This window comes from Salminus brasiliensis, chromosome 16 (genome assembly GCF_030463535.1).
Source record: "Salminus brasiliensis chromosome 16, fSalBra1.hap2, whole genome shotgun sequence".
NCBI classification, from domain to species: Eukaryota; Metazoa; Chordata; class Actinopteri; order Characiformes; family Bryconidae; genus Salminus; species Salminus brasiliensis.
The window spans coordinates 1,803,164-1,818,188 of NC_132893.1; the positions used below are offsets into that span (position 1 = coordinate 1,803,164).

A 15,025-nucleotide genomic window follows, 5' to 3' on the forward strand; every position below is an offset into this window, starting at 1 on the left:
GATGTGAGTTTGGAGTTGCTCTCTTCATAAGTCATGTCTTTAAGTTCTGGAACTTCAGCGAGGTTATCAGAAATAAGTAAATACACAGAACAGGTAGCAGAGAGAGGAGGCTGTCCATTATCCTTCACTGAAATAACCAGGTTCTGCTTCATGCTGTCAGATTCAGTGACGTCCCGCTGTGCCCTGATCTCTCCACTGTGGAGACCAATGGTGAAAAGTCCTGGATCTGTAGACTTGATAATGTGGTAGGACAGCCATGCATTCTGTCCAGAGTCAGCATCTACAGCAATCACCTTGGAGACCAGAGACCCTGACAGAGCAGCTTTGGGGACCATCTCAGTCATTAAAGACTTTCCCTCTGGAGCAGGGTATAATATCTGTGGAGAGTTATCATTCTCATCTGTTATGAACACACTCACAGTCGTGTTGCTGCTGAGTGGAGGAGAGCCATTGTCTCTGGCTACAACCTGGACTTTGAAGCTTCTGAACTGTTCATAGTCAAATGACCTTACAGAATGGATCACCCCTGTGTCTGCATTTATAGATAAAAAGGAGGACACGGGAACACTGTTGAACTCACTGGGTACCAGAGAATACAGTACTGTACCGTTCTGCCTCCAGTCTGGATCTTTCGCAGTAACAGAACAAATAGAGGTGCCTGGTTTGTTATTTTCAACTACATTTGCGCTGAATAATTGCTCCTCAAATACAGGTGGGTTATCATTTACATCAGACACAGGTAAATGAATTGTCATAGAAGATGACAATGGTGGAAAACCTCCATCAGTAGCAGTAATTGTTATGTTGTAACTGTCTTGCAATTCTCTATCTAGTAGGCTTGTAGTTATCAGAGAGAAATAATTCTTAATGGATGGGTTTAATTTAAAAGGGACACTCTGCTGAATGGAGCAGTGTATTTGCCTATTTTCGCCTGAGTCTTTATCTTGAACATTAAAAAGGGCCACCTCAGTGCCTATAACAGCATTCTCAGGTAAGGGGCGATTAAAAGATTTAAGAATGATTTTAGGGGCATTATCATTTACATCGGTGACATCTATGACAACGCTTGCAGTCGACGCTAAGCCAGATCCATCTTTAGCCTGCACTTTCATTTCATAATATTTGTCCACTTCATAGTCAATCTCTCCAGTCACCTTAATTTGTCCAGTGACTTTATCAATCACAAATAACTGTGCTGCATCATCAGAAATGCGACTAAATTCATAAGAAACTGCTCCATTTGCACCTTCATCAGCATCTGTTGCACTTACTGTAACAACTTCAGTTTCCAAAGCTGCATTTTCAACCAAAGCCACTTTATACACAGGGTGACTAAACACAGGACTATTGTCGTTAGCATCCAGCACAGTAATGTGTATAACTGCAGTCCCAGATCTCAGAGGATTCCCACCATCAAATGCAGTCAATATTAAGTCGATGTCCTTCTGCTGTTCACGATCCAGCTCTTTATCCAACACAAGCTCCGCATATTTTCCCCTCTCTGTGCTCCCCTTTACAGACAAAATGAAATGATCGTTCTTCTCCAGCGAGTAGCCATTTACTCCATTTTGCCCGATGTCAGAGTCGTGAGCTTCATCCAAACGGAAACGTTGCCCTTTCGACGCGGACTCTTGGATTTCGAAAGTAATTCGTTCGTTAAGGAATTTTGGCGCATTATCATTAATATCCTCAATTTGCACAACAACACGATGTAGTTCCAGGGGATTTTCTAGAACGAGCTCATAATCCAGGACACAATTCAACCTCGAACCACAAAGCTTCTCCCTGTCTATTGTCTTTGCTATGACCAAATCACCCGCTTTCAAATCTATTTCGACATAGCGTCTGCTACTATCCTCTGTGTCTATCCGGGCCTTTCGTTTGGATAGAATTTGAGGATTAACTCCAAGATCCTTAGCTATGTTTCCGACCACATACCGGTCTCTCTCCTCCTCTTGAACTGTATAGCTGAAATCACCACACACGGTGCGCAGGTTGAAGACAACAGCAATGAAAACCACTGATATTACACATGAAAAAACTCTATATCCCGTCCTTCCAGAGAAATTCGTCATTGTAACAGCGTACTCAAACAAAATATGTCCAAACGTGAGCTACTGAAGCAGAGATATCCAAATACGCGGATCCGAGACAGTAATGGTTCTTACTGCGAGAGCAATTTGATGTCATATTTAAAAAAGATAGGCGGAGGGAGCTTTCAACATTTTTACTGCTGGTGAGAAGAGCGACACTCTGAGCATGTTGAGTTTATTGCAGTTTTAGTGACCCTACTGACAGGATGTGTCAAAAAAGTAAAAACGGAATATTTTCATAAGATGATGAGAGCTTTAGAAAAAAAAAAGATTAAATAAAATTTTATTTGGAGTTGCTGACACAAATTAAAATGTCTTTAGAGTATTAAACATTACCTCGTCTTTTACAAGTAGATACATTCTAACAGTAGACAGAAGGGATATGGACTGTGTTTTATTTTAGTACTAATATGTGTTATGAATAAGGGACCTGAAAAGGAATTAATTTACATCCAATCTCAACAAAATCTAAAGTAAAATGATGAATGTTTTCAAAAGTCTAAAAAACAACAAACATCAAATGGGCTTCAGTGCGCTGTCCACACTCGTGGTTCTGAAAACAACCACTTAACCCCATAAATGTGATGGATTAAACGTTTTTGAATCAAATATTAAAGTATTTTCACATAATCTTATTTTTTGTGTATTCCATACGAGTATTATCCAACGTAGGTTGGTATACTAGCCACATCTAATTACAACTTCACAGGCTTCTACCAATGACCTTTAAGCATTATATAAAGTTGAAGTACTTTGTGAATTCAAACATATCAACACAAATCAGCGAAAAGTGCAAATAAAATTAGCTTTCGAAAATTATAATGTACCCCCTAGTTAGGACTTTCATATATAGATAATATTATGCATCTTCTAGTTAAAATAAAAGAGTAAAACAGGACCTGCTTCCCATACATTTCCCATACATTACTGTAGTAACTGAAAAATAAAAGCATGACTTAAACCAAACAACTCTGGAAAATTAAATAGGAAAACAGATTGCTAACGTCAGAAAATCAACGAGATCACCAAAGCATGACACCCTGACGAGCTAGAAAGCATTGATTAAGCTTTTCTTACCTCGCCGTCATCTCCTGTAGTGTTCAGAGTGATCATACTCGTTCCAAAAGGATCGCTTTGATGTAATTTCAATGTCCCACCAGCAGGAAGTGTGTTGTCATTGTAGGATCTGACAAACTTGAAATCACTGGTGTGTGAGCCTGTTGTTAGGTAAGCATCATAATTGTAAGAACTGCGGAGAGTTCCTGCTCCTTCAACCTCTGCATAATTAGGAGGGAGATATGTACTGGGAATGGCGACTGCTCCATCAAATAACAGTCTGGGCTTTCTCCTCTGGCAAAACCTTACAGCCAGGATCAGGATAATAAAGGTGAGAAAAAAGGTGGACACAGAAACAAGTGCGATGATCAAATATGATGTTAGTTTGGAGTTGCTCTCTTCATAAGTCATGTCCTTCAATTCTGGGACTTCAGCGAGGTTATCAGAAATAAGTAAATACACAGAACAGGTTGCAGAGAGAGGAGGCTGTCCATTATCCTTCACCGAAATAACAAGGTTCTGCTTCATGCTGTCAGATTCAGTGACATCCCGCTGTGCCCTGATCTCTCCACTGTGGAGACCAATGGTGAAAAGTCCTGGTTCTGTAGACCTGATAATGTAATAGGACAGCCATGCATTCTGTCCAGAGTCAGCATCCACAGCGATCACCTTGGAAACTAGCGAGCCTGACAGGGCAGCTTTAGGGACCATCTCAGTCATTAAAGACTTTCCCTCTGGAGCAGGGTATAATATCTGTGGGGAGTTATCATTCTCATCCGTTATGAACACACTCACAGTCGTGTTGCTGCTGAGTGGAGGAGAACCATTGTCTCTGGCTACAACTTGGACTTTGAAGCCTCTGAACTGTTCATAATCGAATGACCTCACAGCATGGATCACCCCTGTGTCTGCATTTACAGACAGAAATGAGGATACTGGAACGCCGTTGACCTCACTGGGCACCAGAGAATACACCACTGTGCCATTCTGCCTCCAGTCCGAGTCTCTCGCAGTGACAGAGCATACAGAGATACCTGGTTTGTTATTTTCAGTCACATATGCGCTGTATGATTGCTCCTCAAATACGGGTGGGTTATCGTTTACGTCTGACAAAGATAAATGAATTGTCAAAAAGGACGACAATGGTGGAGAGCCCCCGTCAGTTGCAGTAATGGTTACGTTGTAATCGGTTTGTTTTTCTCTGTCTAGTGCACTTGTTGTTAGCAGAGAGAAGTAGTTCTTAACTGACGAAGTTAACGTGAAGGGAAGATTGTTTGGAATTGAACAGCGCATCTGCCGATTATCTCCTGAGTCTTTATCCTGTACATTAATAATGGCCACCTCGGTGCCCACTACTGTGTCTTCAGGTATGGGGTCGTTCAGAGATTTTAAAATTATTTTAGGTGGGTTATCATTTACATCTGTGATGTCTATAATAATTTTTGCAGTGGATGCTAATCCAGGACCATCTTTCGCTTGTACTCTCATTTCATAGTATGTTTCTTCCTCATAATCAATACCGCTATTCACCCTAATCTGTCCACTTGTCCTATCGATAGAAAACATCTTTGCTGCCTTTTCACTTACACGACTGAGCTCATATGAGACGTCCCCGTTCGCCCCCTCGTCTGCATCTGAAGCGCTTACTGTAATTACCTCTGTGCCTAAAGGTGTGTTTTCAGCAAGGCTCACTCTATACACAGGTTGACTGAACACTGGAATATTGTCATTCGCATCCAGAACAGTAATATGTATGACTGCAGTCCCTGATTTCTGGGGGTTACCTCCATCAGTTGCGGTAAGAATCAAATCAATGTCTTTCTGTTGTTCACGATCCAACTCTTTGTCCAAGACCAATTCTGCATATTTTCCTCCATCTACATTCTCATGCACAGACAAAATAAAATTCTCATTCCTTTGCAGAGAATATCCTTGAACTCCATTTCGCCCTACATCCAAGTCATGAGCTTCATCCAAAGGGAAACGTTCACCTTTATGTGCCGACTCTGTTATCTCAAAGCTTATGCGCTCACTGGGAAATCGAGGAGAATTGTCATTGACGTCGTGAATTTGTAGAGCTATTCGATGCACCTCAAGCGGGTTTTGCAAGACAAGTTCATATTTTAGAGAGCAAGATATCCTCGGACCACACGCCTCTTCTCGATCTATTGTTTCCGTGACGATTAAATTGCCCGTTGTCAAATCAACGTCACAGTACCTTTTGCTGCTGTCCTCAGGATCAATACGAGTCTTGCGAGCAGATAATCTTTTTGCATCCACTCCTAGATCTTTGGCTATGTTTCCAATCACGTATTGGCGTTTCGTTTCCTCCGGAACCTCGTAGCTGAAATCTCCACATACGGCGCAAAAGAGAGTGAAGAATAGCAGTAAAAGCAACCCAAATGAAAGCGTCCTAAAATTCATATTTAGTGTGGAAAAGAGCCTTACGGTAAAATTAGAGAGACGATTTGATCAGGAAAAAAAATGCGACAATTTCGTCGTTTGCAGACGTTGTCGATGCGGGAGAAAAGGTTGAATATTTACGAGACGGGCGTGAGGGTCTATGAGTGGATTTAAGTGACGGTGAACAGCGACGCTCGGAGTATTTTAGGTTTATTGCAGTAAGATGTTCGTCAGCCCGTACAATAAACTGAATATGGACTTGTTTTGGAAATGAAACTGCAGCTTTATAAAAAATTAAAACGACATTAAAAGCGCTCCATAAACTCCACAGCTTGGTCAATGTCCTAGATAAACTTTGGACATTAAGAAGCATAGTCAAACATTCTAAAAGTCAATTATCACGGAACAATTCCATAATACCACAGTAAAAAGCAGCCAAACAAGACCAAGACGTGTGTACTACAAAGTGATTCAACTGGGACACACAAATGAACCGTCTTTATACAGTTGTTAATGACATTAAATGCATTACAAGTTTTTACAAGCAGAATCTCACGAGAACTTCAACTCTGACAATAAATCACATAACCAGGATTCAACTCAGGACTCGGTTTTTTTTTTGTTTTTTTTTTGTACCACACCAAACTATGATTAAGTATGACTTAAAAGGATAAGGATTCCCCCAAAATAAGGCATGGGTACAGGACAAAGGGAAAAAATCTATGTCAACAGTCAAGTAGTTATCTCTTGGTTATGATATATAGTTGTGTATGAATACATAGACTGTCCACATTAATAACATACGTAAACTTAGACTGTCCACAAACCAAAACCACAATTAAGAATCAGTTATGGAACTAGAGAAAAAGCAGAAATAGCTTTCAAAAAACATGTAAAAACTTACGAGTAAACAGCAACAAAAAGCAAGCAAAAAATGTTGAAGACAGGAAGTCTGTATTTGCTTTTCTGTAAAATCTGAAAAGTCTTCATGTAAAGTTCTTTTTCAGATGGAACAATGTGTGAAGAGAATGAGCAGTTGCGGGTTTTATGAGACAAATTATAAAAATTGAAAGGAAAGTCCGCACATTGAAAACAGTGATTAATCAATGCTGCAAAACTCCACTGCCACACAGCTCAGCAACAATGCTTAAAACTACTTTGTATAGTATGGGAATCAAAAACCACACCGCTGAAGTGAGAGTCAGAAAGGGCACCAATTTCAATTCAATACAAAAAAGTAGGTTTTCAAGTAAATTTAAAATGCCAAGTTTAAAATGCTTCACAATGGAAAAACTCAAAAAGAGGTACAAATTGGAAAGAAATCACCAATGGACAAAACAGATTGCTGATGACAGAATTATATGACAGAAGTATATTAAAGGCGTCATCATGATTTTCAGCAGAATTACCACATACTCTCTCTCTCTCTCTCTCACACACACACACACAAACACACATCCACACAGAGACAGTACATGAACTATTTTTCCATTCAGTTTCAACATTGCAGTAAACCAGCTATGATGGAATATGCAATTAGACAAAAAATATTTTTGCAGTACTTTCAAACAACATAAAAAACACATAATGAAGCCACCAATATTGTTCCATATTGACCAAAACAAAGAAAAAACATACTGAAATAGTAAGCAAAAAGCTTACCTCAGAATCTGCTGGACTACCAACAAGAGAACTGCAGTCAAAGGTGTCATTTAGACTTCGCTTTAGAGTAAGAGTTGAGGGCAGTGTATTATCATTGTAGGATCTGACGAACTTGAAGTCACTGGTGTGTGAGCCTGTTGTTAGGTATGCATCATAATTGTAAGAACTGCGGAGAGTTCCTGCTCCCTCAACCTCTGCATAATTGGGAGGGAGATATGCGCTGGGAATGGCGACTGCTCCATCAAACAACAGTCTGGGCTTTCTCCTGTGGCAAAACCTCACAGCCAGGATCAGGATAATAAAGGTGAGAAAGAAGGTGGACACCGAAACAAGTGCGATGATCAAATATGATGTTAGTTTGGAGTTGCTCTCTTCATAAGTCATGTCTTTAAGTTCTGGAACTTCAGCGAGGTTATCAGAAATAAGTAAATACACAGAACAGGTAGCAGAGAGAGGAGGCTGTCCATTATCTTTCACCGAAATAACAAGGTTCTGCTTCATGCTGTCAGATTCAGTGACGTCTCGCTGCGCCCTGATCTCTCCACTGTGGAGACCAATGGTGAAAAGTCCTAAATCAGTAGACTTAATAATCTGATAGGACAGCCACGCATTCTGTCCAGAGTCAGCATCCACAGCGATCACCTTGGAGACCAGAGACCCTGACAGAGCAGCTTTGGGGACCATCTCAGTCATTAAAGACTTTCCCTCTGGAGCAGGGTATAATATTTGTGGAGAGTTATCATTCTCATCTGTTATGAACACACTCACTGTTGTGTTGCTGCTGAGTGGAGGAGAACCGTTGTCTCTGGCTACAACCTGGACTTTGAGGCTACGGAACTGCTCATAATCAAATGACCTTACAGCATGGATCACCCCTGTGTCTGCATTTACAGACAGAAATGAGGATACTGGAACACCTTTGACCTCACTGGGCACCAGAGAGTACAGCACTGTACCATTCTGCCTCCAATCTGGGTCTTTTGCACTAACAGAAGAAATAGAAGTGCCTGGTTTGTTATTCTCACCCACATAAGCGTGGTAGGATAGCTTTTCAAATGATGGAGCATTGTCATTAATATCTGAAATGGATACATGAATAGTCTCAAAAGATGATAGTGGTGGAGTTCCTCCATCAGTTGCAGTGATAGTTATATTGAATTCAGCTTCTGTTTCCCGATCCAGGGGGCTTGTTGTTACCAAAGAAAAATAATTTTTAATGGATGGATTTAATTTAAAAGGGACATTTTGTTTAATAGAGCAATGGATATGTCGATTATCTCCTGAGTCTATGTCTTGAACATTAATAATGGCCACCTCAGTTCCTACAGCAGCATTCTCAGCAATAGGATTGCTCAAGGATGTAAAAATGATTTTTGGAACGTTATCATTTACATCAGTTACATCAATAACCACATCCGCAGTAGATGCTAATCCAGATCCATCTTTAGCCTGCACTTTAATTTCATAATATTTTTCCAATTCATAGTCAATATCTCCGGTCACCTTAATTTGTCCAGTAACCTTATCGATCATAAATAACTGTGCTGCATTATCAGCAATGCGACTAAATTCATAAGAGACTGCTCCATTTGCACCTTCATCAGCATCTGTTGCGCTTACTGTGACAACTTCAGTTCCCAAAGCTGCGTTTTCAGTCAAAGCCACTTTATACACAGGCTGACTAAACACTGGACTATTATCGTTTGCATCCAGCACAGTAATGTGTATAACTGCAGTCCCAGATCTCTGAGGATTCCCACCATCAAATGCAGTCAATATTAAGTCAATGTCCTTCTGCTGTTCACGATCCAGCTCTTTATCCAACACAAGCTCTGCATATTTCCCCCTCTCTGTGCTCCCCTGTACAGACAAAATAAAATAATCGTTCTTATCCAGCGAGTATCCATTAACTCCGTTTTGCCCGATGTCAGAGTCGTGAGCTTCATCCAAACGGAAACGCTGCCCTTTCGACGCGGACTCGCGGATTTCGAAAATAATTCGTTCGTTAAAGAATTTTGGCGAGTTGTCATTAACGTCTTCAATCATAAGAGATATGCGATATACTTCCAGAGGATTTGCCAAGACAAGCTCATAATTTAAGATACAGTTCTTTCTAGATCCGCAAAGCACCTCTCTGTCCATTGTCTCCGCCACGATCAAATCTCCAGTATTCACGTTAATGTCAGCATACCGTTTTCCGCTGTCCTCCGTGTTTATTCGGGCCTTTCGTGCTGACAACCTCTGAGCAGGGATTCCAAGATCTTTTGCAATATTTCCAATTACATACTGACGTTTCGTTTCTTCGGGGACTGTGTAGCTGAGATCTCCGTGAACGGCGCTCCAAAAGACGAAAAACAACACTGACCAAAGAGCAAATGTCGAATCTGAGAGCGTCAAGCAAACCATGTTTGCAGATCTATAACTGCACTCTCATGATTGAAACCTTCTAACGACGGTACATTAATATACTCCGTCAGGAATAAGGACAGAAAGACTATTTCATTCGGTCTCAAAATTTTGCTTGCCGTCTGTTCTGCAGCTAAATATTTAAGAGATGGGCGGAAAGGTTCAGCAGTAGTTTAAGTGATGGTGAACAGCGACGCTCTGAGTATTTTATGTTTACTGCAAGTATAAATTCCTACAACTCACCAAATTACTCCGGCAAAGAAACTTTGTGTATTACGTTACTCTGCCTTGATTTCCCAGTGCACGTCAAAAGGACACATAACATATTACTCGTAGACAATACGCCTACAGATAGACTACGGTATAGATGTAATGCATTTTGACTTAATTTGCTGGCAACTCTTCACTCTTAAAAATAAAGGTACTACAAACGTTTCTTTAAATAATACCGCAAAATAATCCTATGCAATTCTTTTAACATCCATTTTTGTTTACATCCAAGTTTTATGGGTGTGAAAAATCCTCAAATTGGTAAATAGCCTTTACATCTGCTTTTTACACCTTTAAAATGTTTTTCACACATAAGACACTTTTACGAAAATAAATCTTTGTGGAACCAAAATGGCTCTTCTCTGACATCGCTCATTGAACCCTTCGTAGAACCTTTATTTTTTAAGAACTTTAGAACTGAAATCTAAGCGATTGTTTCTAAGCACTCATTTTTGACTGATACGTTTATACATCACTGATAAAATTTAGAAAAGGATATAAATTTTACTTTAATAATAGAATATTACATTTAAAAAGTAACTATAATTAAACAAAACGTTATACAAGACACGCTGATGCATATTTTTTTAACTTATAAGAGATTTGGCAAATGTGATAATCCAAACTGGGCTGTCCAAATGTAAGCTAACAGAGCAAATGTAAAAAGAACCGTTACATTTCAGAACCACGGAGAGCGCAAAGTGAGTCATCCTCTGACCAGACCCACTGAGACATTACATTTTAAAGACTTATAACGTCCCCAGTACATAATCATTTTTGTTTTGGAAGATATTGTTTTCTCTGAAAACACCAAAGAGCGACCACACAGTACACTTAATAAGATGCAAAACACCCAAATTACTTCACAAACACATACAGTATAACCACACTATATTCAAGCTTCCGGTTGATTTCTTTTCAATTAAGCATGTCCAATTTCTGTTGAAGCAAAAATGTCACTACTTTGTAAAAACTAAACACTTGCAATCACTGAATCATTGAGCTAACACATTTAAATGCCAAGTTTATATACATACAATATACACGTCTAAAAAACGTGATAAGTAAAACACACATTTTGTTTAATGAAGTATTAAAAAGCACACAAACCACTGTAATCAGGGCTGTCAATTATCACTCAATCAAAAATTCACATTGCCTCTGCCTAGCCTGTTCCCACACTGCAAGATAACTGGAAGCACTTCAGGTATGACTCTTGAAAGAGACAGCATGTTTTTTGGAAATATTCAGAAGCTGAAATTGTTTGATTTCTGTTACTGCAGTGGAAATATCACTGAAACCATTTCAGGCTAAGTAGCCGAATAAATCCTCTGCCACCTAGATAATAAATGCTGTAATGTGCAATGAAATGAAACAAACAAAACAAAACAAAACAAAAAAAAAAAACTACCATAACCCATGTCCTCATCACATTTCTTGTCTCAAACAGCAGCACATAATATCAGCTAAACTAGTGAATTAAAATCATGCTACTTCAACCATGTCATAATTAAGAAGAAATATAATTTAGGCTACAATTTAAAATAAAATGTAAAACAACCTACAAGCTACAATCAAGCTAAATGTTAGTTAGCAAGTACTTCATAACTTATATTTGATGAATGTTTAATTTCAAAAAGCATACTAAAGAAAAGGGAGAGAAATCAATGATTCATAGTGACAGTCTACTAGCAACTCAAACAACAGTATGAGTAGCACTCATGATTATACTCAACAATGCCAGAAATGCAAGCTATATAAAAGCAACACCACAACAGCTCTCAAAAAAGTATAAGTTCATGAAAGTATGAAAATGTTTGCAAATTATGGTTCTATTCACACCAAAACACGCAATATATTGTACATTTTCCTTAAATATGTTTGCAGGGTCTTACCTCTGAATTTCTTGTATCAACAATGAGAGAATCTTCAAAAACATCTTTTTCATTTGGATTTCTCTTAAGAGTAAGAGTTGAGGCAAGTGTATTGTCATTGTAGGATCTGATGAACTTGAAGTCACTGGTGTGTGAGCCTGTCGTTAGGTATGCATCGTAATTGTAAGAACTACGGAGAGTTCCAGCTCCCTCAACCTCTGCATAGTTAGGAGGGAGATATGCACTGGGAATGGCCACTGCTCCATCAAACAACAGTCTGGGCTTTCTCCTGTGGCAAAACCTCACAGCCAGGATCAGGATAATAAAGGTTAGAAAGAAGGTGGACACCGAAACAAGTGCGATGATCAAATATGATGTTAGTTTGGAGTTGCTCTCTTCGTAAGTCATGTCCTTAAGTTCTGGAACTTCAGCGAGGTTATCAGAAATAAGTAAATACACAGAACAGGTAGCAGAGAGAGGAGGCTGTCCATTATCCTTCACTGAAATAACAAGGTTCTGCTTCATGCTGTCAAATTCAGTGACATCCCGCTGCGCCCTAATCTCACCACTGTGGAGACCAATGGTGAAAAGTCCTGGATCACTAGACTTGATAATGTGATAGGACAGCCATGAATTCTGTCCAGAGTCAGCATCCACAGCAATCACCTTGGAGACCAGGGACCCTGACAAAGCAGCTTTAGGGACCATCTCAGTCATTAAAGACTTCCCCTCTGGAGCAGGGTATAATATCTGTGGAGAGTTATCATTCTCATCTGTTATGAACACACTCACTGTCGTGTTGCTCCTGAGTGGGGGAGAACCATTGTCTCTGGCTACAACCTGGACTTTGAAGCTTCTGAACTGTTCATAATCGAAAGACCTCACAGCATGGATCACCCCTGTGTCTGCATTTACAGACAGAAATGAGGACACTGGAACACCGTTGACCTCACTGGGTACCAGAGAGTACAGCACAGTACCGTTCTGCTTCCAGTCTGGATCTTTTGCAGTAACAGAACAAATAGAGGTGCCGGGTTTGTTATTCTCACCTACATAAGCACTGTAGGAGAGCTCTTCAAATAATGGAGCATTGTCATTGACATCTGAAATAGATACTTGAATAGTCTTAAAAGATGACAGTGGTGGAGAGCCTCCATCAGCTGCAAGGATGGTAATATTGTACTCAGCTTCTGTTTCCCGATCCAGGGAGCTTATAGTTACTAAAGAAAAATAATTTTTAATGGATGGATTTAATTTAAATGGTACATTTTGCTGAATTGAGCAATGGATCTGTCGATTTTCTCCTGAGTCTTTATCTTGAACATTAATAATGGCTACCTCAGTGCCTACAGCAATGTTCTCAGGTACAGGATTTTTAAGAGAGGTCAGCAGGATTTTTGGAGCATTATCATTTATGTCAGTGATATCTATCATGATGTTTGCAGTAGATGCTAAGCCAGATCCATCTTTAGCCTGCACTTTAATTTCATAATATTTTTCCAGTTCATAGTCAATCTCTCCGGTCACCTTAATTTGTCCAGTAACCTTATCGATCATAAATAACTGTGCTGCATTATCAGCAATGCGACTGAATTCATAGGTGACTGCTCCATTTGCTCCTTCATCAGCATCTGTTGCGCTTACTGTGACAACTTCAGTTCCCAAAGCTGCATTTTCAACCAAAGCTACTTTATACACAGGCTGACTAAACACGGGACTATTGTCGTTAGCATCCAGCACAGTAATGTGTATAACTGCAGTCCCAGATCTCTGAGGATTCCCACCATCAAATGCAGTCAATATTAAGTCAATGTCCTTCTGCTGTTCACGATCCAGCTCTTTCTCCAAAACAAGCTCTGCATATTTTCCCCTCTCTGTGCTCCCATGTACAGACAAAATGAAATGATCGTTTTTCTCCAGCGAGTAGCCATTTACTCCATTTTGCCCGATGTCAGAGTCGTGAGCTTCATCCAAACGGAAACGTTGCCCTTTCGATGCGGACTCGTGGATTTCGAAAGTAATTCGTTCATTAAGAAATTTTGGCGCGTTATCATTAATATCCTCAATTTGCAGAGATATGCGGTGTACTTCGAGGGGGTCTTCCAAAACGAGCTCGTAATTAAGAACACATTTAATTCTAGATCCGCAAATCACCTCTCTGTCCATTGTCTCCGCCACGATGAAATCTCCAGTATTCACGTTAATGTCAGCATACCGTTTGCTGCTGTCCTCCGTGTTTATTCGGGCCTTTCGTGCTGACAACCTCTGAGCAGGGATTCCGAGATCTTTTGCAATATTTCCAATTACATACTGACGTTTCGTTTCTTCGGGGACTGTGTAGCTGAGATCTCCGTGAACGGCGCTCCAAAAGACGAAAAACAACACTGACCAAAGAGCAAATGTCGAAGCTGACAGCGTCAAGCAAACCATATTTGCAGATCTGAAAATCCACTTTCCTGATTTAAACCTTCTAACGTTGTTATATTAATACACTCCGTTAGGATTAAAGACCGAAAAACTAGATTATTCCATTCTGTTTGGAGATCGCTTTTTGCTCTGTATTCTGCAGCTAAATATTGAAGAGATGGGCGGAAAGGTTCAGCAGTTGTTTAAGTGATGGTGAACAGCGACGCTCTGAGTATTTTATGTTTACTGCAAGTATAAATTACTAGGACTGATCAAATGATTCCAACAATGCAACTTCGTGTTATGTTACTCTGCCTCGATTTTCAAGTGCGTGTCATAAGGATACATAAAATATTACTCGTAGATAATACGCCAACAGAAACGGTGTAGATGTAGTGCAGACTTAGTTTGCTGACAACTTTTTACTCTTAAAAATAAAGGCACTAAACAAGGTTATTTGACTAATGCCATAAAAGATTCCTATGTAATTCTATTAACATCCATTTTCTTAGTTATATGGATGTGAAGAGCCGATAAATTGGTAAATAGCATTTTACATCTGCTTTTTTTACACCTTTAAAATGTTTTTTTCATAGATACATCTGTTTTATAAAAACAATTCTTTGTGGAGCAAAAAATGGCTATTCTGTGGCACCGCTTAATGAAACCTCCATATTAACTTTATTTTTAAGAACGTTAAAACTGAAGCCTAAGCAAATGTTCATAAGCACCCATTTTCAACTGATAAGTTTAAACATCACTGATAACAGTAAGAAGTTGGTGAAAAAACACCTGCAATGCTTCCATTGTACGGTCTGATTTAATGTATATTGAGATATTTGATTGTAACAATAA

The 15,025-nt window shown here is 39.5% G+C and overlaps 1 protein-coding gene across 11 annotated transcripts in view; it reads right to left on the bottom strand.

Annotated features, from left to right (window-relative positions):
• The window catches only part of LOC140537170 (protocadherin gamma-C5-like), a 226,653-nt gene that overhangs the window by 158,625 nt on the left and 53,003 nt on the right, over window positions 1-15,025 (bottom strand). The window contains exon 1 of one of the 11 annotated variants that reach the window (XM_072659469.1): window positions 11,786-14,297. The exons of 9 other annotated variants lie outside the window; for them this stretch is intronic. In XM_072659469.1, coding sequence (XP_072515570.1) covers window positions 11,786-14,194 — 2,409 coding nt within the window. In that variant the 5' untranslated portion in view covers window positions 14,195-14,297. Of the gene's footprint in view, window positions 1-11,785; window positions 14,298-15,025 lie in introns of those variants that run through there. One more of the 11 variants, XM_072659449.1, reaches the window with a different exon arrangement.